Consider the following 26,526-nt stretch of genomic DNA (forward strand, 5'->3'; position numbering starts at 1 on the left):
CCAGTTATAGCTATCGGCTAGTTTCATCAGTAACAGAGGAAGCCCATGGAGAGCTGCTAACGGCAAAGCAAGACGATTGCACACCTTCGTTGACTTCAATGTTTCAATGCGGGGTCTGGTTTTCATAAGCTTGCAGATTAATGATCTCTGCGACGAGGGAGCATACACATCTAAAAGGTTTGCGGGATAAGCCCGAAGAACGACTTTTATTTATTCATTCAGAAAGTGACGAGTGCGATTGATATGTCCGATACATTTCGTTTGTTTGAACAGCCAGTGTGTGCATCAGTATGTACATTGGACGCTTGATTTAAACAGTCATCGTTCGTAACAAGTGATCATACGATGCACTACACATGAATTTAGATAAGTTTTATCTAAACGGCAACGACTTTCCTTGGAAAACGATATCTTTATTTCGGATTATCGTTGATTGCCATTCGGTATGAACTGTGGCCGGGGTTTGCACATAAAATCTACTAACCTGTCCATTTCACCCGCGGTCTAGTGGTCCAGTTGGCGTTCATCCACTGCTAAAACATTGTATTATCCCCAGCTTAGATCAGGCACACCTGATAGGAAATTGCATTTTAATTAATTTCTCCACAATCCTGTTCTCCCATCTGTCATGCTCTGGGCTCCGCCGCTGCACAGTAAGTGGGGTCTCATTTGCCACTCGGACCTCGATTATGATTCGATCAATCATCTTGCCAATCTTGGTGGTCTGTTTAATAGGTCCACCGCGAGAGAAAATTGCAAACCCCGCAATAGATGGCCCAGTGTGCACGCGAACGGGTTTCGTACAAAGTTTGTTATGCGTCGCAGGAGCGGGAGGAAATATAAAACAAAATAATGCTAAATTGCCTTTTGCAGTTTGACCGTTATACTCTGTGCGACCCCATCCGAAGCGACGCGGTTTGATGCGACGCAGGGGTGATTTATGCTGCCATTCCACATCTACCGCGCATAAATCCGAACCCCTTTCGAGCGGTAATCTCGTTCTCTATGCTTTGCACTTTTGCTGAAGGCAAAACACACTTTACTTTTATAGTATTTTCATGTAACGAAGATAACATATTTCATGCTCACTGAGTGAGTGGGAAAGGATGTGATGACATCCACCTTTTTGACTTTTGATCTTCGCTTTGGTTGGGGTATTATTCGGTGGTCTACACTCTCCCAGCAAGTTCCCAAAACCCTCGTCGCTCACAACAGCAACGGTTAACGAGAGTTTAATGAAATTTGCACTTGTGACACGAGATTTCCTCTTTCGTTTTGTCTTTGCTCGACTGCGTGTTGAGGTTCGTCCCCGTGGGCACAGACGAACCAATGTGGCACACGGAGGTTAAAATGTTTAACTTTAATTGCAGAATCGTGAAATAATGCCTTTTATCGTGCGTTGGTTGGCAGTCGGTATGGACCTGTGGGATTTAACGTACGCTCCAAAGGCTGTGTGGCTTACAGTGATCGCATACAAAAAGCTTGAAAGTAACTATTTAGTAACAATATATATTGCACTCGTCGAAAATTAACGAAGAAGCTGAGTTTCTGGGTGAAAAATGGTCCCATTTCTTTCAAGGGCATTTAATTCCTCTACTTTTACTTCACAATTCAATGCGCAAAGTATAAACAGTAAAAGAGAGAAGATTTAATAGGTTTCGTGCACTATGGCAATCACAGCTTGTGTTTAGATTTCAAAGCACGAGCGACACGGGTTGTCAGCTATCACGTCTGGAGCTTGATGCCGACCCGCCAAAGTCTAGATGAGTTTGCCTGATCAACAAGAACACATTTTCCAAACATGGTGTGCGCATGCGTCTCAACCTTTGTTGCATGCAGCAGCTCAACACGCTCTACTCGCAACAAAAAAAAAATATAGCAAAAACCTACCGCCTCGTTTAATTTCCCGCTAGCGCCAGTCATCGTACTAAGTCTTGTGCAATTTTTTGACGACGGCAGCGGCTTAAATGCTACTGCTGACGTCAATCGGGGCAACGGTTTGCTCCTCGAAAAAGGGAGTTACAGCAGCCGATGACGATGTGCAGAAATAATATCGAAAACACACAAACGGATCACATGCCGGAGCTGGGGCTACCACAATAAAGCCGATCGCAATCGCTGACCCTCAACCCGGCCGCGGTGGGAAAGGCTTCGGGGGTGGAAAAATAATTAAAACAAATCAACACTAACCAACAATCTCCGGCCGCAAGGCAACAGCAACGAGCTCTACAACCTGACGACAGCGGATTTGCGAAGATTAAAGCGCGTTTTTGTCTGCCGTCTGCTGCCACCGCGTGTTTTGTTGGTGGTGGGCCTTTTGCCAAAATGGTCACAAAAATGGCACGGCCTGTGTTTGGATAGCCATTTATTCGGTGCCGGATAAACAAGATCAAATCACATACATCTCTCCCCTCTCTGGTCCCGCAATGGCTTGCTGGGTGGTTTTTTTCCTGTGGTTTTCTTTCCCATTTTGCCACCTTGCCCCAGCAGCAAGCCACAGGGAGGTCTCTACGGTGTACGTGGCGAGCGCTTTCGAGGCACCGTTGTTGATTTCATTTATTAGACCACAAGTCTCGAGCGGTTGCGGGCGTCGTGCCTTACGCAGGATTAGGCAGGCCGCCCAGTGCGAACGAGGGAAGCCAACCAAATAATACACGCTCGTACACACGGTAGTGTGCCCGGGGCCGGCTAGGTTGGGGGAAGGGGGGAGAGAGAGAGAAAGAGACGAGGTCTCGATAGAGCATATCTAATTATTACATTTTCAACGAAACCATCAATCATGGTCGGTTTTGTCTTTTGCTCACAGGGAATTCTTTCGCGAACAAGAAGAACCCCATTCCCCTCCTCGTGCCCTCCCGTTGCTTCATTCAATACCACACCTTGGTGGGGGAGAGGTATCAAAGAAGGATCCATAGATCATATGTGTGCCTCTGTGCGTTTGTGCACGAGTTTGGTTTGGTGTGCTGTTGTTGTTGGCTCGACCAACCGTTGAAAGGAACGATCAGCTTCCCGTGGATTAGCCGCAAAGTTTGCAGAGAAAGGGGAATTGACGGGGTGGCATTGTCGACATTGACCACAATGTTTTGATCACTGAATGCCCTTGGGAAAGACAACCATAATTCAATTATTAGACGGGAAAATTATTACCTCATTCAGCCTGTGTCTGTGTGCGTGCGGAAAGCAGAAAGGAGAAAGGTCAGATCGAGCGGTACAAAAACGGGGAAACATGCAAGTCTCGCTATTATGCTGAGGAATTCGTTTTTAAAGTGAGCAAATATTGGAACTTTGTAAAGTAATGATTATTTATGTACCTCATCGATGTCTTAAATTCGTAAATGGTTTATGACGTTGAGCCGGCCATGGGATCGTCGACGAGAACAGCAGCAGCAGCAGCAGCAACCGGGAGGGATGTAATTTGGGGACCATAATTCAGGCCGTTCGTCGTCTACGTTGCCGTTTTTTCCCACTCTCTCGCTTCCCTGCCTGCCTGATACACTTCTTTAGTGCGATTTAAAAACAGTTCATCGTAAAATAATTTTGCTATAAACCGTAATCAACCCGATTGGAAGCTGCACACACGGCCACACGGCCGGCTTATTACCGGGTGCTGCTGCTCTACTTTTGGACACTCTTTGGAAGAAAATGCGCGTGCTTTTCGCTTGCAGCTCCCCCATCAAACCGTACGCCCTTTAACGATGGAAATGCATACTGTGTCCTGGGCCCTGGGGAGAATTACGCACTGCAGGTTGTCAGGCCGTGCGGCAGTCGGCCAATCGTCGTCAGCCACGAGCGCACCACATAAAACAAAGCGCCCCATTCGTTACGCCTGTTGTTGGGGTGTCTCTCTCGCAGTTTGTCCTTCGAAGGATTCTCAGGGCCGTGGAATGAAATTATCGCCACCGCAGCAGCACCACCACACTGCCGCCCTCTTTTATGACCTTTGGCATGAGTTAGTGGTGTTGTGAAATTGTGCGCAACACGGCCGTGCGTGGTCAGATTACGATGTTTTCGTGTGGCAGAATGGTGGTGTGTAGTATTGTGTATTTTACAGGACGTTGTGGAAAGCGTGCACTTTTTCATTTCCCAATCGGTTGGATCAGTTACGACAGAAAGGAGTACTCCTTGTACGAGCTGTTGTATTGTTGTGAGATGCAGACTGTATAGAACGTATTTTAAGATTTAAATGCTTGTTTCGCTCTTCGAGAAGGGTAATACAATCTCATAAGAAAAATAACGGTTGACCACCTCTGCTGACCTCTTCTTGAAGCCTCCGAAACAACAACCAAAAAAAACATTAACAAGCCGACCATAAAGTGCACGCAGCAGTCGATGCTAACTGCAACAACACCACCATAATGTGCATCGCACCAAAAAGGTCAGTTCTACATTACGGCGCGCAAAGGCAGTTTGGCGGAAAGTTCGGCCACGTTCCCAGCTCATCGCGCCGCAAACACTTCCACACCCCATTTCAACACTGCCCACTCACGTAGGGAGAGGAAGACGAACGGTGCGCTAAAACAAGATCAGCATAAAACGATCATTATAAACCGTGCAGTTTATAGAATCATAAAATTTCATTGTAATCGTAACTCAGGGCGCCTAAGACGACTTCGTGTGGCTATTGGTTGGTTCGGTTTTGGATTACACCCAGAGGCTGACGATGCTGCGGAAGAGCTTATAATGCTCCAAATTTCCGTAAGCTGAGTGGACAACCGGGTAGAAAGAACATACGAATAAGAGCATCCGTCAGGTTCTCATCAGCGATCAGCTTGAATCAGCGGCTTATCCGGGGTAACTCGCCAAACTAGATCCGGCTCTAAGTAGTGGCTAATAAAACTCATTAAAGCATAATGAGAATTAGCTCACAGCGGCACACCCGTCCTTTTTACCCGGCAGGTGGCATTGTCGGTGTCATTGTTCCCCGGACAAATGGGTTGCCCGGAGCGATGCTCAAGTTCAGGTGTTGAGCGTGACCTTTTTTTCTGCTCTTCTCTTGCTTGGGTTTTGTTTTGCTCCACCCGCTGTGAAAGTTTCTTTTATGCTCCACCTAGACCACGGTGCGGACAGCGAAGCGTTGGAGCCCCATAGATCACACATCACCATGCGCCCAATTCTCCCAAAGCAGTGAAGAGAGAAGCTGTAGCCAATTGTACTTGCCTGTCAAGATATTATCCGTCCAATATGCTGCGCCCAAAGGCCAAACGAAAACACTGAAGAAGAAGCTGACCGAAAAGTGAACCTCAATCTCATTACTTATGCTGCAAAGCTGGAAGAGAGAGAGGGTGGCAGGGGCTTTTCGCGGCGGATGCTGCCGGTGATGATGATTCACGGCGTGCGGTTTTGATAAATCGCTGGTACTCGGCTGCTGCCCCTCTGTGCACCCGCAGATGCCGCCTGATCCTTCGCCACGATTATCGATCGAGCCGTAATGAATGAACTAATCATCGTTAACGAAACAAAGTGGTACTAATTTCCTTCATCCGACGGAACATCCACAGAAACACACAATGGGATTGGCACACGCACTGCCCCAATCCCCGGCTGACGAACCCGGCTGCTCGGGTCCAGATGGAGTTTTGGCTTTTATTTTTGTTTTGCTTGCTTGTTCATTGGCTGGTTTAGTGGGCTTTGCATCAGCGTCGAAGAGAAGAGTCTTCAGCCGGAAGATGAGAACGCAGATGAGGCGTTTTTTTTTGTTTGTGTGGATTTAAAGCAGATTAGCAGAAACAGATTAAACTGGCTCACGGTTGCCCTTGTTGAGCTTTTGGGAGTTTAAAACGCGCTCGTCGCTTGCAGCTTCATCTCAACGATTAATTCGATTTGAATGGTGCGTGCTTGAGCTTCGCGTTAGATTCAAGTTTACACTCAACATTGTACGCACGATTCGAACGCCATACCGAAAAAAACTGGAGGTAAAAAAAATGCCAAAAGATCGATTGATTTTCACTTCGATAATTAAATGTTATTACTTCCAACCTCCAGCGCCGTGTAGTACAATCAATTTATTAGCTACCCACCCGTATGCACGATCAGCCAACCGTGTATGCGTGTGTGGGATTTTTATGCAGCAAACTCCAACCTCCCCTCCCGAGAGCCTGGGAGCGCTTCTGACACCCTAAAAAGGACAAGCACAAATATCACAACAGCCCCGAAGCGAAACCCATTAACGTCGGAGTAATGGGATCACGATAACATCCTTTTGCACAGGTAAAGCACGGTAACAACAACGCGCACTGACCGTAACGACCAACCGGGCGGAGGGAAACATGTTAACCACCGAATGCGTAAAAATAAACTCCCAAGGCAACACAAAAAAATAAGGACACAAAGGGAGCAACAAAAATGTCACACCGTGCGGGGCCATACGCGATCGGATCGGATAGGGGTCCGAGATCCTGCTCGAACCGTAATTGAAGTGATTGATATAATGATGTAAATTTGGCCCAAAATAAACTGCACATCGTTGGCGGCGCGATCTTTGCCGTCCAACGCGCGCGCGCGCCTGGCAATGATTGTACGGTGCACAACTTTATGATGTTTCCAGCCTGCGAAAGCGGCCAACTTCCCCGGTGGACCACCTTTTATTTTTTGGAGCGCAGTGCCTGTGGTCTTCTTTTTGTCCTGCTATGGCCGGTTACTGAAGGCGCCAGCGAGAAGCATTATTTTAACACGGACAGCTGGCCCAGTGACTTGGGCCAGCCGATGGTGTTGGCTTGCGAAATTCAATAATCCAATCGGAGCTGGATGAACGATGCTTGATAGGGAATTTCATAACATGCTACCGAGCATGGCTACTGGAAGGGGGAACGTCGATTCTCGAGGCGAGGTAAGGAAGATATCAGAAGATATATTTGTTCCACCATTCCAACCTTATTTGGTTGAGTCATCTCGGGCTGGAAAATGACTCAACTCAGCCCTGAACGAGAATCGACGCTTCTAGACGCTCAGAACACATTCACTTCCGGCTGGTAGATATCTGAAGGCTCTTTAGCCGTACACGAGAGCCTTCCGAAAGCGTTCCGATGATTGTTGTTGTCGGCGTCGTGTTTTCTGGATCGTTCCGGTTCGGCCACTCGGCCACAGGAGGACAGCCGGTTAAGGGATTTTAAGTTTTTCGCGATTGGAAGTCACTACCGATCGCTATCGAGCGGTTGATTCGCTCGCATTAATTGAAAGAGCCGGCCCTCCGCTATGGGTTTGAGAAGCGGGAAGGAGCACGGCCAGGCACGGCATTTCTTGAAACGGATGTAGAGCAGCAACAGCAGCAGCGGTTGGTTGGTGATTGATCAAGAATACATGAATGCGTAATTTAAATTGATTTTGCAGTAAACAACCCAATGCAAACGGGAAGCATGAGTAATGGGGAAAACATTAACTTGTTTTTTTCTGCAACATAATCAATGTTAAAATACTTAAACATTCATTTATCTCAATATTCATAACTGCACTGTTTCCAAGCAAGCAGGGATCCTTCACCTTACTCTTCCGTCTGATTCTCCCAATTTGCAAAGCTGCGATCGATCGGCCAAGATACCACGAGACCGTCCCGAAGGTGACGAATCTTTGTGTCACGGTGAAAAATTACACTGCCCACGGCACTGGGCACATTATTGCCTCTTTCGCATACTGTACAGGCAGGCAAACTACGGCAACTTTAAAAAAAAAAGCTGCGGCATAAAAAAACGTTGTATTTTGTTTCGTCACAAATTCATCGCCACGGGTGATGCAAATTTAATGTCTGTCCCCGATACAGGCCCGATGAGAAATGGCGTCAAATCAACAGGAACATATTATGCACACACGATGGCCAGACGGAACGGGACTGGTGATACAAATCAATCGGAAATGTTGAATAGAGAGGGTTTTGGGAGGTCGAATTTGCAAACTAGAATCAACGACATTAGATGGGGTTTGTTTGGAATTGATTTTTTTAGTGTAGCTATACCATCTATAATTCCTTCAATTGGTAGTTACGATGCCTGGTATGTCGGGCTAATAATAAACAGTCTCGGAAAAGACGTCTGCAGTTCAAATGATTTTCAGTCAACGGGCAAAAAAAGCAAGGTCCTATTTTTTTTTCTCCCCCAAACCAGCCGCATCTAATCCACCAGTAACTAAACCCAATCATTTTCTATCCATTCCCTAACAAACCTTCTCATACACGAGGAGCATCCCCGTGAAAATTGACCAGTCTCATAATCATCGCATCGTTACATCCCTCTTCATTGGTTCCATGCAATTTGCTCAGGGTTTTTGTTCGTCCGCTCATTGCTTCATTCGATGATCAAGCTAAGTTAAGAGAGAGGAGAGAAAAAAAATCAATCGATCGGTTTTTCGTCACAAAGAAGGTTGCCGGTTGTACCTCCCTCTTTAACGGTTCGTCCAGACGGTCAAATGCGGCGCATCCGTTCCCATGACGGCAGTGGATGCTGCTGACCCAACGCTACCGTGTAACGCGAACCGAAACGCTTTCGGAAGGCACACACGAGCGTCTGCATTTGATAAAACCATTCCCAGCGAACGATGAAAGCTATTCGGTGCGAGAAGCTTCTTGAAAAAAAGGGTCGTAACCTTCACCGGAGGTTGATTAAGCTGGTGCCCGATAATGAAGCCATCGGGAAGGGGGCTGATCTTGGCGCTTTTCTTGGCCAAAATTGAAATGAAAATTATTTCTGCCAACTATACGCACCGTCATTCGGTGGTCACACATGCCCAGCCAGCATTTGCAGTGCGCGTGGAAGGTGAGCTGTTGATGTGGAGCAAAAAACAAAAAGCGGCTTAACTCGAGCTCCTCCACACTTCGCACACAGCGATTGGAGGTTGGTTTAATAAAGGGGCGCCTTTGGCGAAGGCACACCACCATGGTCAGGGTTCAGGCGATCGAGCCAATAGGACCGACTTCACCTCGGCCACAGCACGTTCTCCCGGTAAGGAGAGCGAGATAATTGGATTCAATTTATAATTATCACTTACACGGTCTCTCTAAGCCCTCGTGCCTCATGCTATGCAAATAAACGCGCTCAATTTGTGTTGTTATTTATTATAAGGGGCAGTGTGCTGTAGATGTTCGCGCCAGGTGTGTTTGTTTCAATTTATCTTTTCATTCAATCTTTTTTTTTTATAAACCATCATCCCCTTTCAACAACCTTTTGCTTTCTGCCTGCGCTTCTGTTCAGGTTCAATGTCAATGGCTCATCTCTTGTACTGTCTTGTGCTAAACCGATCAAATATGGTCCGACCGCCAGTGCTCTGAGCCGCCCAGCATCATCTCTAACGAACAGCTAGTGTGTCTGCGTTCGGATGAATTGGAGCAGCATCCGTTCGGGTATCGCCGCATCGATCGGAGCGCACGAGTCTTCGGCACGGTAACTCATCGACTTTTCACACCGCGTAGCGCCCCAACAGCGTTCATGCGCCACAGTTACTGCTCCACCTGGCAGGTGAAGAAGCGAAAAAGAGACCAAAACACCTACTGCCGAAGAGATCTGCTCGACTGCACGCGGGTTCATGCACGAGTCCGCCAGCTTCAAGCAAGGCGGTTGCTGCGGGCCTGTGTTGCGTGGCTCGATTGGCTGCGTACGCCGCTGAGTTCCACTCGGTGTCACAGTTCAGTTTCAGCTCGATCCGGCGTGCGTTCGTTTCGCTTCGCGTCCTGACCGCGCTGCTAGTTGTGCCCGCGAACAGTGTCCCGAACACAGGCCGTACTGCCGACGGTCCGAATCTGCTGTTTCTAATTTGTGTGTATTTTTTTAAAAGTAATTGTACGATTTTTACCAGATTTGAAAGACTATTAGTCTTTTGTGCATGTCGAAAATATTTAAATGTAAATAACTTCAATTTTGAAGTGACAGAAAGTGGCACAAGTAATCTATTTTTGCAATTTGGTTTTTGTTGAGGTTCGTCGCTTATTCGCAAAGCCTCATAATAACCTGATATTAAGTCTTTTATTTGATATAAGTGTGACTAAAAGTGTGTTCCGATTTGTTATATTGTTTTGCGATATTATTTTTTAATTAGAAAAAAGTGTTAAATACTAAGTTAACACAGTGTGACGTAATAACACATTTAATTTAGTTCTGTCTTTTTTTCATAAGAATTTCCCCGCAACAAATCTCACTTGCAAACAGAGTGCTCTAGTTCCGCGTAACCCTTATCCACCATGGAAGGGTCTGTTCCGAATTCGCCCAGCCGACCTACTTCCCCAGTGGCCGCCGGTGAAAGCGAAAGTGAGCCGACGGGCGTTAGTGGTTCGCGTTCACCGTCGCCCCAGCCCGGCCACAAGCAACCGAAAAAAGTGTCCTTTTCCGACGAGCTACCACAGTCCGGTGCCGCCGTACAGCAGCCGGAAAAGTGTGCACCCAATGAAAGTGAAAGTGGCCGACCGCAGGAGGAAAATCCGTTCATATTTGTGCTGCGCCAGAACGATAGCTATCTGCAGGATATGCACAGTTCTGCCCAATCGCCGTCGGGCGGCGGTGGTGGCGTGTTTCCGAACGCGCGCCGTAGCTCGCTGCACTCGAACGAAAGTGAAACCGGCTCGTCAACGGGCAGCGGTACAAGTACAGTGACAGCGACGGATACCGGCGGTGATAATGGCGGTGTGGTGCAGCAGCAGCAGGACAAAAGCACCACCGAGCTCGTACCGTTCGATCCGATAGCAGCCGGACTGGTGAATAGTTTGGGAGGAGGAAGCGATGGGTCTGCGCCACCGCCGGCCTCCACCGAGCCGCGCAAACCCTCCGTCAGTGCGATGGAGCTGGAGGTGCGTCGGGACAAGCGGCGCTGGCTGCTGATTTCCGAGCTCAGTGCGATCCTCGGCGAAGACAAGCACACGATCGACGGTTTCAAGCGCATCTTCAGAGAACAGGTGAGTGAACAAAGAACGGAATGTGGGGTGTGTGTGTGCTGCATGGTGAGGATGGCTCGCTGATGGGGTTGACCCGCAACCGGGGCCATTCGGACAGACGGGGGTTCGTCGCTTGCTTGCTTGTAGTCTTCTTTCGTTTACATAATCGTATCCCATCGTCGTCGTACGGATGATTACCCGTTTGTCCTGTTCTTTGGATTTGTGGTAGTGTTCGATGCTGCTGTAAAGTGTATGTGTGTTTGTGAAGCAATATATTGGTGTGATGTTCAAGTGTTTTTATTTTGCTTTATCGATGAAGAAGATGACCCCCCGATGACATGACAAGTTTGCGTGTGATCTTGTGCCGTGTGCTCGATTCGAACAACAACTCGACTCTTGTAGCCAACGTGCGAAATAGCAACAACAACAACAACAACGACACAACAAAGCGTAAAAGTGCAAGTGCAAGTCTTGATGATGATGATGATGATGATGGTCGTGATGGAGATGATGCATCAGGACAGAAGTGTCTTAGTGTGCCCATTACGGTGTCGAAGCCCTTTTGGTCGTCTCTTACTCGTGCGAAAGAATGTGTGCAATCGTCTTCTTCACGTTGCTTTAATGAAATCATCAATAATAAGCGTGCCGAAGAAACAACAACACAAAAGCAGACAACGAAAGTGAGAGTGTGTAAGCGTGACGCATCTTGTGTTGGAAGATGCAACCGGATGCAGTCAAATGCATCTGTAGACGCTGTGAATTGAACGGTATTTTTAGGAGTTATTGTAGTTTAAACAATATGTGATGTTATTTTTCATGCAAATTTTGTTCAAAAATAATTTTATGAAGTTTTTATGTGAAGTTTTATGTAATGTTTTCAATCCCTGATAGTGCTTATAATTTTCGTTCAATCAGCTGATCGTGTTGCTGTTTGTGTATGATTTGTAGTGCAAACGATGAGCGAGCACAGCTCACCTGAAATTAGTTAAATTTGCAACGGTTAACCTTCTCGTGCCCAGTACACACGCTCTGTTGCCTTCATCCTGGGTGCATTCTTTCATGCAACTATGCAGCGTGCGTTATTGCATTGGGGTGAAAAATAGAGGCGGTTTCTCCTACAACCCTCCACAGCTCGACACTGTTGCGCGAAAGTTCATCATATGCCATTGTTCGCTGGTTTGCTCACCCCGCAGTGTTAGACCTTTACCGTTCGGTGGAATAAATAAGATGTAAATCTAAAAAGATGCACTACGATGCGCTGCGAGGCTGAAGTGGGGCTGTGCGCGCGCTCATGTGTTTTATGGAGCTTTATTTTATAACTCCTCACACACCTTTTCGATGACGCGTGTGCCTCATTTGCAATCTCTTATAATGAGCGATTCTCGTGATTTGTGTGTTGCATGCTGCCCCGTTGGTAGCCACCGTAAAAGTGAAAACTTTATTGCATTTACCGAAGGGTTCATTATTGGCGAGGCCATATTTATGGTTTGCAACTGTAATGCTAGCATGTTTATTTTTTCATTTACAAAGCAAATTTATTATGCCATTGGAGCTAGTCAATCAGAGATAATTTCAACCCCAAACGGACGAGGTACATAAATCCAATCGATACAATACATTCAATTTACACCGCCGTTTTTGCGCCGTGATTGATAAGGCGAGTCCAGCAAAGGCAACAGAATTTTCATTTACGTCCAAACACAATTCCTCACCCGATCACAACAAAGTAAAACATTTACAAAACATTCACCCTGCAATGCGGTTGCATTCCACCACACAGGCAAAGAGAGAGACATTACACGCATGTCCACGTTCGGGAAACAAATCATCGCGACGTTGTTGTCAATGTTTTGCTTCTCTATCCCAAAATGAAAATAGGAAAAAAAAAATAAACCTCACGTATGCACACACACACAGAATAAATGACCACATTAAAGGGCATTCGGGCTGTCGCAGCGGTTGAAGCAATGCATTTCAACCAAGCAATGCGCTTCACGAAAGCAGCACTTTTATTTATGTCTTCCTTTCCCGTGCCGAACGGCTGAACCCTCGGGAGCGGTGCCTGGCTGGGTGAAAGAATTCCGACGGCGCCCGTGCGAAGGGGCCACCGACCGGGCCGGGGGGTTGCGATGCGTCATTAATCTTCCCTGTTTCGTGGGCTCCACCGGCGAATTCGCTGACAGCCCACCAAACGGGGTGAAAAGCCAGCGCGCACAAAAAGGAAGCAACCCGTCATGTTCCGTGAAGGACAGCGAAAAAGAAGCACCAGCATGGATTCGGTGACAGCCGACTTATGCGGCTTGAAAATACTGTAAAACAAAAAAAGGAAGGCTTTTCATCCGTTTGCTCGCTTCGAAAAGGAAAGAACAATGAAAGAGGGAGAGAAAAAAAGTACGACATGGAATTAATGTTGCTGCTATTCTCTCTCCGGTTGTTGTCCCGACGTCCCGGCGGTACGGCTAAAAAGCTTGACAAAAATTTTGCCGCCCGATGACAAATTGACGCCTGTAACAAGGTTATCGTTTTGCTTGCTTTTTGAAACTGCAACTGCAGCTTCAGGTGCATCTCTCATTGGGGGAAAAAGGGCGACAGTTTTATAAGCAAAATGTTTATCATTTTTATTTGTCATCGCGATTGGTCCCCGTCCGTTACGCTATTCTTTGGTATAAAAATCGAGTTTGACCAAAAACCAAACCTGCGCACTTTGGTGGATTGTCGATCGTTACTCCCTTTTCTCGATCCCGACATTTCCTCTTGATAACGGCGCAGCTGGAAATGAAGCAATTGCCCAAATTTGGATACCACAAAGGACAAATCAATTTGTCAATCATGCGCACAGCACACTCCCGCGGCTGACAGGAGGGCATTGTTTTTCTCGCTTGTACTTCTGTCCCGCTTCCTTCTTCGTTGGCAAGATTGTAATTCACCGCGTATTGTAGCAAACTGAGCCAAAGAGCTTGTATTACATCGTACGTTGTTGATTTGAAATGTTTTAATAACACACTAGAAACTGGACCAAGGATGCAGCGCGCCTACACGCCTTTCAGCAATTGCTTCCATTGCTTCCATAGCGCGCAGCAAGATGAAGTGATTTATGACCTGGGGAAAACGATTTGCAAAAGCTATTCCTTCCCGGTCCACGAAATGGACAGTAAAGGAGGACCTCGATACGCGGCTATTAGTAAGAGCCCGAGCTGGTGCTGCCCCGTTGACTAAACAAACAAACGCAGCTTACGATTTCCTTTTACGATGATGATCTCCTTCGGCCGTGTCTTTAAGTCCCGGCAAGGCCCTGCCGGCAATAAATTCATTACACCGCTTCTTGCCCGTGCGTCCGCGGTCTAACACGCGGCGTCGAAGGCTGTGCGAGGTTTAGTTTTGCATTACAATCCGTTCCGTGATAGCCCCATATCTCTAACAAGCGATCTAGTTCACGGTCCTCCACCCGCCGCGGTCAGGCTAGCAAGCCTTGTGCCCTCCGGTTCATCCCGCCCGCCGCCCGGAGTCTGGTCGTCTTCTGCTGGCGTTTCGGTGTGTGTTTGCTGGCTGTTCCTCACATGGAAATCAATAAATCATTCCCGTTTGCGAAAAGTCGTCCCGGGAAGAACACGAGTGCGCTCTACCTTAACACCAGAGTGTGTTTTCTCACAACCCGTCCCAGCCCCTCTGCCTTTCAACAGTAACGATCTGGTTCCGAAATTGCTTCTATCGAGGGGGGGTCCCTTCAATAATCACAAACAGCGTCTCGGCGGTTTTCGTGCTGGAAAGTGGAACGGGTTCGATCGGGGAGAGACAGAAAAAGGCACACGACGTGTGGGAGGGAGATCTCATTCTGCCAATGTTTCCAAGTTCATCTCGTTCGCTGCCCTGCCTGCCACTCGACTGCGAAGGGCTGGCAAAATTGAATTTACCACCCCGTTGAGCGGGTGAGCGCGAGATGGTGGTAAGGTAAGGACAGGCTGCTGCCGTCGATGGTCCGAGAGCCCGTCGTTTTCTCCATATTTATATATATGGTCTAATTGAGCATAAACAACATCATAAATAATAAAACGGTTCAATGGATCGGACCATTAAAATATATTACATTTCAACAAATTAAGAAATGTATCAGCGAACCGTGGCGCAAACGCGAAACCGGGTCGCCCTTCACAATCATGAATGGCTCGTGCGTTTGGTAGGGAAGACAACTTAGGGGGGAAGAAATGGGGGAGCACTTTGCATTCCAAACTCCCGCTTTTCTCCCCCCACCTTTTTGGAGCCATTGCTCATCAACACACTCGATTTTTGAATGCGTGAAGTACACATTTTGGAGCTCGCTTAAGTCTCATGTACGCGGACGCTCGGTTCACGTTGGGTTCCGGCTCACGTGGCGTTCTTCTGTTGGGCCTTTTTTTGTTTCTTCCTATACCGTTGTGTACACCACCACCACCGTGTGTGCTGTGTGGTACAAAACTGCCGACACTTGATCATGTTCCCGTGGGGCTCGTGAAATGGGGCGGACGAAAGGAAGAGCGCGGGCGCGCGTCAAGCGCTGAATGGCGGTGAACGTATGAATGGGAAGTCACGGGATGACATGCTTAAGGCGCACCATCGGCCAGAGTGCTGCGCTTCACCAAGAAGATATTAAATAACGTTTCGTGCCAAAAGGGGGCAACAAAAAAGTGTCCAACCTAGGGACGAGCAAAAGGGAAGCAAGAAAAGATTCTCCCGTCGCCGCTCTGGGCGCATCTCGCGTGGACCCGATGAGTTGCTCACCGTAAGTTATTACCATGCGATGAAATGTACACGCGTCGCGCACGGAAACGACCGGACGCAAATTTTGTGATGTTTTACAGAAGGTTTACAATAATTCAGCCAGCACAACCTGCCTGTTGTCGGCGTCATCGGCGGCGGCTCCGGACCATCGTGTAAGGTGTTGTGCTCTGCAGAGAACCGTAGAGGATGGTTTCGATTTCAGTGGGAATTTATGTATTCGCCTCAGAACTGGAAAACTGTTCTGTTGTTTCAATTGCTATGCTTGAACGAGCAAATGGAGTATTATCAATATTAAAATTGGTTTAAAAAATGAGTTCTTGAGTGACTATAAAACAGTTTGTTAAAACCTTGTGGTTTAAACATTCTTAAGCTTATTCAATTTGATGATGGTTGTTAATGAAAACGACATTTGTTGCGACGATGATTTACCACCAGGGGATCGTTTCATCCCCTTCAACGTTTCGCACAAGCAGTAAGCTACCATTTACGAGCCCTGGATTACTCTTATCACCATCTTTAAGCTGCATCGGCCACTCAGTAAATCCAAAACCAGCACATTTTAATGAATATGCATCGATGCACCGAATACTGAGGGTGTCTTTTGACCTCGTTGACAGACTGAAACAAAAAAAAACAACAACAAAAACTCCATCACGATCATTGCCAATTTTTATGAACGATAAAAACCGTCCAAAAACTCTCCAGTGAGCTAAAAAAAAAAGCTCCCCATAACTAAAGGCGACGGAAAGAATGGCGCGATGGATTTGGTGCGGTTGCTGTGGATGATGTGACAATAACGGATGAAACGTTTTACGACAACAACCGACCGCTCGACCGGTTTGACCTCTACTCCACCGGTTGTCGATGGTTGTTGGCGGCGCACGAGGGCACTTATGTTCTGGCCGCAAATATTGAACAACCTACCCCCGAAAAAAAAACCCAGACCCACTCTAAGTGTCATTCGCAGTGCCCAAACTGCTTGAAGAGAAGCTGATCGCTTTTTGCGACGACTTTTGCATTTTTTATGAAATGCGCAAAGACTTATGAAGATAGCCCTAAACGGTGTACTGAAGCACCGTGGCGCAAAAGGAGTGGAGAATATATTGGTTTTTAACGGCAGCAAATACTCATTTGCTGGAAGTTGATATTTCCAGCCGGTGTTGTTTATGCTGAAGACGAGAGCAAGATTTACCCGTTCGGGGCCGCCGGTGTGGAATCATTAAACATATTGCGAAGAATAGCGACCATTTGTTAGCTTTACGATACGATGCCCGCGCTGTTAACACCCGGCATCGATGAAAGGAAGCTGAACAGTGATAATCGTGAAGCTTTTAATTTACAGCCCTGGGTGTGATATAAATTTTGTTTTATTTTACCGATGATCCTCTGCTGCTTTTCTGTCAATAGAGGTATTGTTCTTGGAGTGGTCGAATAGAGGAACATAAACAACAGCTTTGGGAATTTCAGCTTTTCGCAAAAATCAGCCACAGAAAGCGTTTGTTTTGAGAAACTAGTTATGTTGCATGAACTCCATGCAGTCTTGATACGTTAAATTTGCATGAACACAAGCGCAACATACGAGTTACTTACAGCGAAAATGTGTTCCCGAAAACATACGCCTTTGATTTACACTAAATCAATACTACAAGTGTCTCCGACGGAGCCTCAAAATGTTCCTCAAATTGTCCAATTTAAAGGCTTTAATTGAGTCAAACTTTGTTACAACCATCTCCGGGTGTGTGCCTGTGCCCTCTAGCCACGCTACAACACGAAAAAAGATTATTCATGTTCATTTCATCTTGCATGTTTTTCTTAACCTGTTTCGTGTGTGTGTCCATTTGCTGGGCGCGCAGTGCATTGGATTCCCATGGAATCAGAAACCCGAGTAGTCAACCCTCTACCGTCCGTCCACCTTGCTAGACATGTGAGGCGAGATTTGTGGCTTAGATTGGAATTTATCAGATGTAAATTTAATTAGATCTTTTTTTCACCTTCCGAAAGCCTTGCAAGCGTACGAATGAGTGATGATAGAAATTCGATGCTGCAACGAATATGCCCCAGATGTTTGTAAATAAAACAGAGCTGATTTTAGATATTTCTACCCGAATCTGTGCGGCAACCTCAACCTCCTTCTGCTTACTTTTGCTCTATTTTAGTCCACTCTTCCATCCCATTCTACAGCCGGATGTGCTGTGCTGGATGCCTTTTCTGCTATGTTTCCTGCGCTCACAGGTGGTGGTGGCTTTCCGTACAATACAGCATCATCGCCGCACGCACCGCACAGCACAGACGACAGCGAACAACACGATTCCGACACACAGCGACACATCGATCGGCGCAATTTTCGCGTCTAATTTACGAGCCCGAAATGCAAATTTTCTTGCGCTTTCTCGTAATTGGCTGCGTGCGGTGCGCGAAACCTAGGTCGAGAGAGCGAGCGGTTACGACAGGACGAGGTCGCCTGAAGGTGACATAAGCGCGTCGGATTCAGCGCACAAACGATGTATATATATATGCGTGGATAAAGAGCAGCGCCGCTCGTGGTTTATTCGAGCTCGAATCAATTGGCAGTTGCTGGTGAGTCGGGTGCCTTATGAGCGAACCTGCCTTGCTGTGCCTTTCATGCGTGTTGTGAGCCACTTTAGGCTAGAGCAGAGCAAGTGCGCCGAGTTTAAACAAAATCGACCGTCCAATGGGGCTTTCACACACACACACACACACACACACAGCCGCTCGCTCCTCCACGGCCAACGCGTGCAGTGTTGTCCCTTTGGCCGGCGGACCGTAAAACTCTTCACAGCCACTCTCGGCCACCGATTCCGATAGACTGATTGGCGAGGCGTAATTTATTCGAGAGTTAATAAGCTGCGACTAATAATCGATAAAAATCGCCAATCGATAGCATCGAGAGCAACGGTTGGTAGAGGGGGAGAAAAGTGGTTGAAGTCTCTTCGCCGAGAGCGGTGTTGCGCTCTTGCATTGGGATCTTTCCGCTCCCCGAATAATGAGTCGGGGGGTTTTTCCCTCCAACATCGACGGGTGTTGCTTTTTCCTCTTCTCTTGGACGGTTCAGCATCGATTGGAAGCGATCGGATCGATACGATCGTTGTCCAGCGGGCCGGAAAGCAACGCTATGTGAACGAATGATTGCCCCGGAGGTGAGGAAACCCAACGGCTCCAAAACACGCTGCCGCTGGCAGGGTCGCTGGAAGAAAAAGAGATATTGAGTGCAAGATAAACTTATTGAATTTATTAGTTTTCATCGGTCCTCGAATTCAATGGGAGAGTGGAGAGTGCCTAACGCCGCGCGCCGTCGTGTCTTCTTGCTTCTTGCTTGCAAACCAACAACGCAACACGCGAGATTGCAGGCGCGCTCGTTGTACGAAAATCCATCGTTCATTATAAACAAAACGGCTTGCTGTTGATCGGGCGGACGGACAGACGGCTGTAGTCTTTCTTCCGCTGACGTTGAACATTGTGAGCATTGCTGTCGATGTGTTACCTGGCCTTGCTTGTACTGTGACAAGGGCGCAAACGCTTCCAAATGCTGGACAGGTGTTTCATTCTTCTTTCCCCTTGACATTGTCTTTCCGTAGAGAGGCACTTGGTGCATCGAGTGGCATTCGTTTTCTGGTGGTCGTCTATCGCTTCATCTTCTATACAGTTCATCATTCTTTTTGTTTGTACATGAAGCTAGTCGTTTATTCATTAATTTTGCATAATGCTATAAGAAATATATTTTGCAACCAGCATGATAAATGGTTGTACGTTCAACCTAAATTTGGCATCACTGGCTGTACCGCTGTGTTATTAGTTCATTATTTACTCTAAAGCAACTGTGTAAATCTACACCTGCTGCGTCTATTTAAAAATGAGCTTCCCATACAGTCGCACAGTCCAGCAATAGGCCAGCTACAAACAGACTAAGCAAACATACGACATCCGACAGTGCCGATGGCCGGAATCGCTGCCGGGCTGTACAAACCAACCAGCGGCCTGTTGTTTGCCAATCGCCATTCCACCGCGCACCACACAGCAGCAGGTTACCCCAGGTTACGAACTATGTTTGCCTCGAGTAAATCCCCCGTAGCTGTGCCAAAAACGCCCCAAAAAGACATCTTTCGCTGGCCTTTCTATAAGGTGGAGGTTGGATGCCCTCGCCAGGTGGTAGTGACGGTAGCCCGCGAAGTTACTGCTAATGAATTCGCTCATTTAAACCGCGCGAGAAGACCGCGCAACCCTCTTCCCCTGTCAGTCTGGACTGAATCCAGCCGATTTGCTTCAACGGTGTTCCTAAATAAAGTGCCACCAGATCGTAAAATACTAATTAGTTCAAACCGACGCCACATGGCTACGGGACGCGAGACGTTCGTCACTTTCTCGCCCGAAATCGCTAATGTGTTCCATTTTGGTTGATGATTTTGGGGCAGGATTGATGCAGATTTTCGTGTGAAACTATTTTACATGCCATTTCTCTCCTGCCATTAGCGGTGCGTTTCGCACTTTCTCCACCGGCAGGTGACTTTCGCGACAGATTATACAACATGTGACAGATTTCGAACAAAACAGCCAAACACACAGGCCCTCTTGGCCCCATGGTGTGTCCGTGTGTTAGGTAATTGCATGTCACACAAATGATGTGTAAATTGTCATAAAACGTAGCAAAAACGAAACGGCATGGTTGCAGAAAAACAAGAACACGCTTCACATTTTTATGAGACTGGGTAAACATTTTTGGAGCTTTTCAAACCCCCATCCTGAACAAACTCGACCGGAAACACGCCAGACGTGTTTGTTAGTTGGGAGCGTAGCGAGCGCGTTCCCGAGCGAAAGACCTCTTACGGTGCCCGAACCGGGTTGTGCTTAGAGAGCATCATGAGAATCGTAACTCGCAGCAAGTAGTTATCGATCATGTCAGGTCAACACGTCGTCGTTGTTTTCATTTTTCATTTCCTTCTTTTTCGTTCCCTCTTAGCCAGCCGGTCTCTCTGGCTGGCTCCTTCAGCAAATAGAGCGACCATGAGCACAACACAAGGATAGGGCGTTGAGCTTTTTCTTCTCTGGAACAACACTGTTTTTTGTCCATTCCCCATCTGCCCGTTGGACCATTTCAGCTAGACAATCAAAGATATGAGATCAACTCCACTTGACCGTGTGTTAGCAGTGCAGCGTGTCCAGCTCGAACGTCAGGTGCTTCATGTCATCGACCAGTTTCAAGCTGAACCAAAGATATGGAGCCTTTGCACGGGACTGAACTTTCTGCCCAGGCTAGGTTTTGCCGATAGAAGAAGAAAAAAACGCCGTAATCCGAGCACGACAGGTTTTCGTCACACCGTACCCCGTCCATCACACGAATCTCGTGCCCGAGACCGCGACCTGTCTAATGCGACAGTAAAAGGCAGGCTTTACTGTCACCGGCCACCATCTGTCTCCCGCGACCCGTAAATTGCAGCCCGTTGTTTTCTAAAGCCGTTGTGCTTGCGTCGCATTAATTCAATCTAACGATCAAACCGTTTTCGTAGTTCGGTACAATAAAACCTACGCCGTGTCGCCTTACTCCCGGTGTGTTTGTATCACTGTAGTTGAGTCGAAGTAAAAACAAACCACAGGCAAGCAACTCACAGTGTGTTGCTCATCCAATGTACCCACACATCGAAAGGGGGCGTGCGAATTTATTCTTTCAGCTCGAGCAACAGGGCCATTAGGCGATTATTAATGACATGTCTCTGCTGGAAGAAAATATTCTAATATGCCTCCCTTCTGTTTGTGGCGTGTGCGATGTCGTTAAATGTCAAAATCGTTACACCCCCTTGTATATGTCCGCAGGGACTTCATCGCAAAAATCGCACGGCGGCAGTAGTGACAGAACCGTAACGGGCAGGATCGCTGCCTATGTCTGGGTGTGGCACAAACCACCGACAGATGCCTTCGCCGCCCGGTACTGAAGCAGCAGCGGTGGTGTACGATTAGCGCAAAACTTGTGTGCATGATGTGCAAAATATTATTCCCCCGACGACGACGACGACAACGCGCGGTCAAACGAGAATGTATGAAATTTGTTTGCAAGTGTTTTGAAGTGCGCTGTCTGTTCGGCTGTCCAAAAACGAAAGGGGCGCTTGGGCGGCGTTGAGCCTAACCGAATCGACAGCCCGGACCGGGGCCTGTGTCGGCCGATAGGGCCGCACCGCACCGCGATACATAATGCATAACCGATCAACCTTCCACCATCGGCTGGTTGGCTGGCTGGCTCCCTTCTAATGCCGTTGCCAAGCGCATTCGAAAGGAGGCAAACGTTTGCGGCACGATGTGTTGCGGCTTTTGTGCCGGATAATCGACGATGCAGCACGGCGGTTCCTTGGCCCTCCCTGCCTCCCTCCTATATCGTCCGGGACCATTTGGTTGAAAAGGGAGGGAAAGAGTCAACAATCCGATCACGCCTAATTAGTGTCAACCCGTAGCCGTCAAGCTAATGAAATGGTAAACTGACATTCCCGACATCCGCCGCAGCGATGATGCTCGCGCTCGAGCTTAGGGCAAAAAAACACAGAACACCCCGCACAAGGCCCAATATTTGCGATTTGTACGTGCAGATCGTGCGATGAAAGATCGACGCTGGCAGTTAAAATTTATGCGGGAAATAAATGCCCAATGTCGCATACCTCGGAAGGTGTGCAGTTTTTTCTCTCTTTCTCTCTCTTTTTCGTTTCTGTTCTTTGCTCCCATCCCTGGGCCGGTGAGATATCTGACCGATCGCATCAAAATCCATAAATCTTTCCCAACTTTTCGGGAAAGGTAGATCTCCATGAAGGGTGTTTCATTTTGCATTTGTGGACAGATTTTATGCTTTCCGAAAATCTCGCCAAGGTTGCTTGTGCTACGTACCGTTTTGTTACCTGAAAAATAGAAGAAATAAAAAAACAGTCAGAAATACTGCCAAAAAAAGCTCCTCACTAACGTTCACCAAGAAACATTCCGTTTTTTTTCAGACTATGTAAAATAATTAGTGTAAAAAAGATTGTTCCGTACGACAGGATACACGTGTACTGATGACGTCCTTCCCGCATTAATTTGCATTAATTAAAGAGCCTCCCGCTATCCATCTGCTCCTTTCACATTCTTTTCCTTCAGTTCACTCTTCTTAATCTCGATCAACGTGGATAAGATAAGAAACTTTATTTTACTGCAAACGCCAACAATTCCAGGGAGGTTTGCAGTTAGCACCTTGTTCTGATAAAAAAAAGCATGCTACACATTTGCCAAACCTCGTGACAGATTGCTTTTCCAGATGGTTACTTCCCTCCCAAGGCCACACTGGCACACTGAATTGGAAGCTACAACTTAAAGCAAACAAGAAGGATCACATTATGCTATCGTATGTTGTCGAACCAAAAACAATTGCGTGCATGCTTCGGCAGGACACGCAAACTTTCATGATTACGGGAAGATTGTTGCAACACCCTTCAACATCTCCGTGGACATCGGGGAGATACCTTCCCGTTGGTCGATGTTCGACACAGCTATAATATCTGTATTATGGCAATGTTTCCCGAAGGCACACACATTAAAATAAAAACCAATGCTCTAGATGTAAAAGATATCAAAAAACACGACAGCTCAGTCCGCTAAATGATGCAGAAAATCGCTCAGCGCAAGTGCACTGTGAACGCGCCATAAAAGACCAAAACTCAACATGCGGCAGCTCTCTCGACGAACCCATCTCACCTAAGGTTTGCGCATTTTTGATGGCTTTTGCTGCGCCTGCTCGATTCAGTACCGAACCCTCTGTGTTTACCAACGAACCATCACCACACGCGGGTCCTTCGATTGGACCACCGGCGAAGTAATTGCCACCTGAAGAATGGGTACCCTTTTCAGGGCTTGGGTACCTACTCTCCCTATGCGACGGTTGCTCGACTTTTGGAGGTGAAAAGTTGTGGGTGGCCCCGTACATAACACATTAACCGCTTCAGCATCATGTCTGACAAGCGGGAAGGCTTTAAGCCGAAGGGTGAGCATTAAGGAGCCGAAAACGTTGGGGTTTTTTGTCGCTTGGAGAAACAAGCCAGAGGATGAAGAATATGTAACCTGAGTAATAAAACAAAGCACAGTACAAGGCGTGCAAGTACCTTCGAGCGAAAAATAAATTTATTAAAGTACAAAAAAGGATCATTTCGGTCCCTTTTAACGACTCATTGCTGCTGCTGGTGGTGGTGTTCGGGAGAATTTCATGAAAGGTTTGATATTGAGCTCTAGAGGCTTTTTTGTGGCTCCAATTCTATAGTCAATGTTTTTGATAAATATTACAAATATCTTTAATAGCACTCACACTAATGAAGCAGACATCTTTGTTGACGCTTTACGTCGCTTTAGGTCCCCTATTATTATAATCAAATAAAACAGATACGATTATAATACTTCTGCACTTAACTTCACAACAACAGTACCCGAATGAATATGAAGCATTCTACACTTTTGATTCAGTGGTAGAATAATGGGAATAAATGAAGACGATGATGATCTACACTTCAAGCAGTCACAATGACAGTGGTGTCAACTTTTTTCCCCTCGCTTTATATTATGCCATTGAGCATTTCTCAGCCCGGACAGGTCGGCACAGGTGGTTTTGCGGTAAACCTTGCTACCGATTCCAACCATCACCAAATCTGTTGGCAGGTGATACGAGGTTACTTTCCTTGCTTCTCTCCGAGCCACGGTGTACAACGATTTTCCCTCGGACGGTGCGTCACACAGTGAGCTGCTCTTAATCTTTGCCTTTTTGCCTGTTACTTCCTCACTCCCATATACACACACACATCACATCACCTCAACCTACCCCTTCCCATAGACCAAGTTCACACACACACACACACACACACACTAGCCTTGTCAATTTCGCAAGCTTTTACGCGAGCTCTTCCCATCCTGCCATCGACGCACGCCGCCGCCGCCGCCGCCACAAGAGTTACGCGCCCCAAATGAGGCAGAAAATTAGCCCCGGCCCCGTCTTTCACTCGTGCGCAGCTATGCTCAGCTCTGCCTTTCTTAACCGGCCCGTTCCTCCCCGACTTCCGCTTGCCTTTCCAACTCGCCTTTCCAACACACACACACGAGGATCGGGGCGTTTCGTTTCGGGTTTTCGTCGCTGAAGATTAAGAGGTTCAATCAACGCTTCCTTTTAAGGTAGCGCCACTGCTTGCGCATAAACCAATTCCGAAGGCCCTTCCCTTCCCTTCAGCAAAAAAAAACAACCTGCCCCTTTTGGCTCCACACCTCCTCCAGCCTGCACCCCTTCTGACCGAGATGGTGCAAACGAGATCACGTCCGTCCAATTGGCCGATGCTGGAACCGATCGATTGAGAAGCCTCAATATCAACCTCATCATCTAATTTTGCGCCTGCCCGGGCCTGTCTGGTTGTTGAGCTGCTGTCTGGCAGTTTTTTTTTGGGGAGGTTGTCTGCTTGTGCACTGCTGTAGATTACTGTGTGTACCTTCCTCTAAAGCGCGATTGAGACTTCACAGACGAACACACCTCTTGAAGTGCATTGTTCGGTGCTCGATGCACGAACGATTTGCATTCCAGCTGTTGCTGCGAATCGTAAACAAATAGAGAACTGTCACCGCGGCTGACAGCAAAACATTCAGCATTTGCGATCGCGAGAGATTCTACACTCTCACGTACAGAGGGCACTGTAACGGGTTCGGATACAGGGAAGGCGAATGACCTCAGGATCGAGAATCGGGTTCCTCGCCATCGCGATTGCTTCAGTAGCATCACGACAGCGAGCGAATATAGTTGAAAAACTTTTTAAAGGTTTACAAAAACCGCGATTCAAATAAAGTTTCCACCCAAAGCGAAACTCAGCGTTTTAAGTATTTTTGATTCCTACGAAGAAGTGAATACTATATCGCCACGCGATTAGTTCGGGAGCTAACACCAGCAACACATTCCACCGTTCATTTCGGTTGTGCGAGTAGCGAGTTTGGCGTGGCGTGCCCCGTTCCAAGGCAAATTGATTTGCCTAGGCACGCAGTTTCGCCTGCCCCAGTGTTGTGTGTGTGCAGGCAAAACTTTGACACAAGGCCGTCCTTCCCAAAATCGGACAAACCTTCGACCGAAAGGATGTACGCGATGCAATTCAGAGCCGCTTTCGGTCGGTTTCAAACCCCAAGGAGCAAGCCTTCTTTTCATCCATCTCTTGTTGCAGGCACAGCGCGCAAAACATTCATGTCGTTGGTTCGCCTGCAACAAGTACCACACACACACACCAGGCTCCTCTAATTGGCAAAAGTGAGAAACGAGCGAAGGCCTGCACAATTATCTACGGCGGGAATCAAATATTTAAATCATGTTCCGCGAAAGGAAGGGCTCGCGCGAGGGTTGGTTGTTCTGCATGTTGCGCTATTTTAATGGACCTCGGAGAGCTCCAGTTGTGTGCATGTGAGTCACTGGCTCGAGATGTGGTTAATCGGAAATCGATCAAATTAAGCGACGATCGACGGGCGCATGAGTTTCGCATTAAATTGGAGACATTATTTGCATGCATCACAATTCATTCACCTGCGCTTTTTGTCTTGTTTTCTTGTTGAGAAAGCGTACGGGTGGTTTGAATTGCTACATTTGTTTCGCTAAATTATGCTTTTCCTCCTCCGTAGAAGGTAACGCTACAAAAAAAACAACACAAAAAGAGGCCACCTTATTTTCACGTGAGACAAAGCCTAATAAATAAGCTGCCATGATCGCGTCGTTCATTTTGCGCGGCCCAACCCAAAAGCATTATCGTTTCCCCTGCATCACTCCAATCCAATCAGTAATGATGAAAACTCCATTTCGCTCAATCCTAAATCCTCCGTTTTGCAAAGGGATCGATGTCAAACCAATCACCCACAGACACTGCGCCTAAGGGTCATTGCCAAAAGCCATGGCA

At 47.3% G+C, this 26,526-nt stretch overlaps 2 protein-coding genes across 4 annotated transcripts in view; one reads left to right on the forward strand and one right to left on the reverse strand.

Moving 5' to 3' along the window:
• Positions 1-9,585: 9,585 nt before the first annotated feature.
• Positions 9,586-26,526, forward strand: part of LOC121595899 — a 79,999-nt gene continuing 63,058 nt past the window's right edge. The window contains exons 1-2 of one of the 2 annotated variants that reach the window (XM_041920289.1): positions 9,586-9,737; positions 10,075-10,867. In XM_041920289.1, coding sequence (XP_041776223.1) covers positions 10,160-10,867 — 708 coding nt within the window. In that variant the 5' untranslated portion in view covers positions 9,586-9,737; positions 10,075-10,159. The remainder of the gene's footprint in view (positions 9,738-10,074; positions 10,868-26,526) is intronic. The other variant, XM_041920288.1, reaches the window with a different exon arrangement.
• LOC121595910 lies at positions 17,490-25,175 on the reverse strand. 2 transcript variants are annotated; one of them, XR_006005216.1, is made up of 3 exons: positions 23,928-25,175; positions 22,484-22,494; positions 17,490-18,806 (listed from the first exon to the last, which is right to left on the reverse strand). XR_006005216.1 is itself a non-coding variant. In XM_041920302.1 (3 exons), the coding sequence occupies exons 1-3, from the start codon at positions 24,981-24,983 to the stop codon at positions 18,459-18,461; spliced, it is 471 nt and encodes a 156-aa protein (XP_041776236.1). In that variant the 5' UTR covers positions 24,984-25,175; the 3' UTR covers positions 17,490-18,458. The 2 variants fall into 2 exon arrangements, 1 of the variants encoding a protein (XP_041776236.1); XM_041920302.1 differs by having other exon boundaries at positions 24,872-25,175.

The sequence above is a fragment of the Anopheles merus genome, chromosome 3R, assembly GCF_017562075.2.
Source record: "Anopheles merus strain MAF chromosome 3R, AmerM5.1, whole genome shotgun sequence".
Lineage (NCBI taxonomy): Eukaryota > Metazoa > Arthropoda > Insecta > Diptera > Culicidae > Anopheles > Anopheles merus.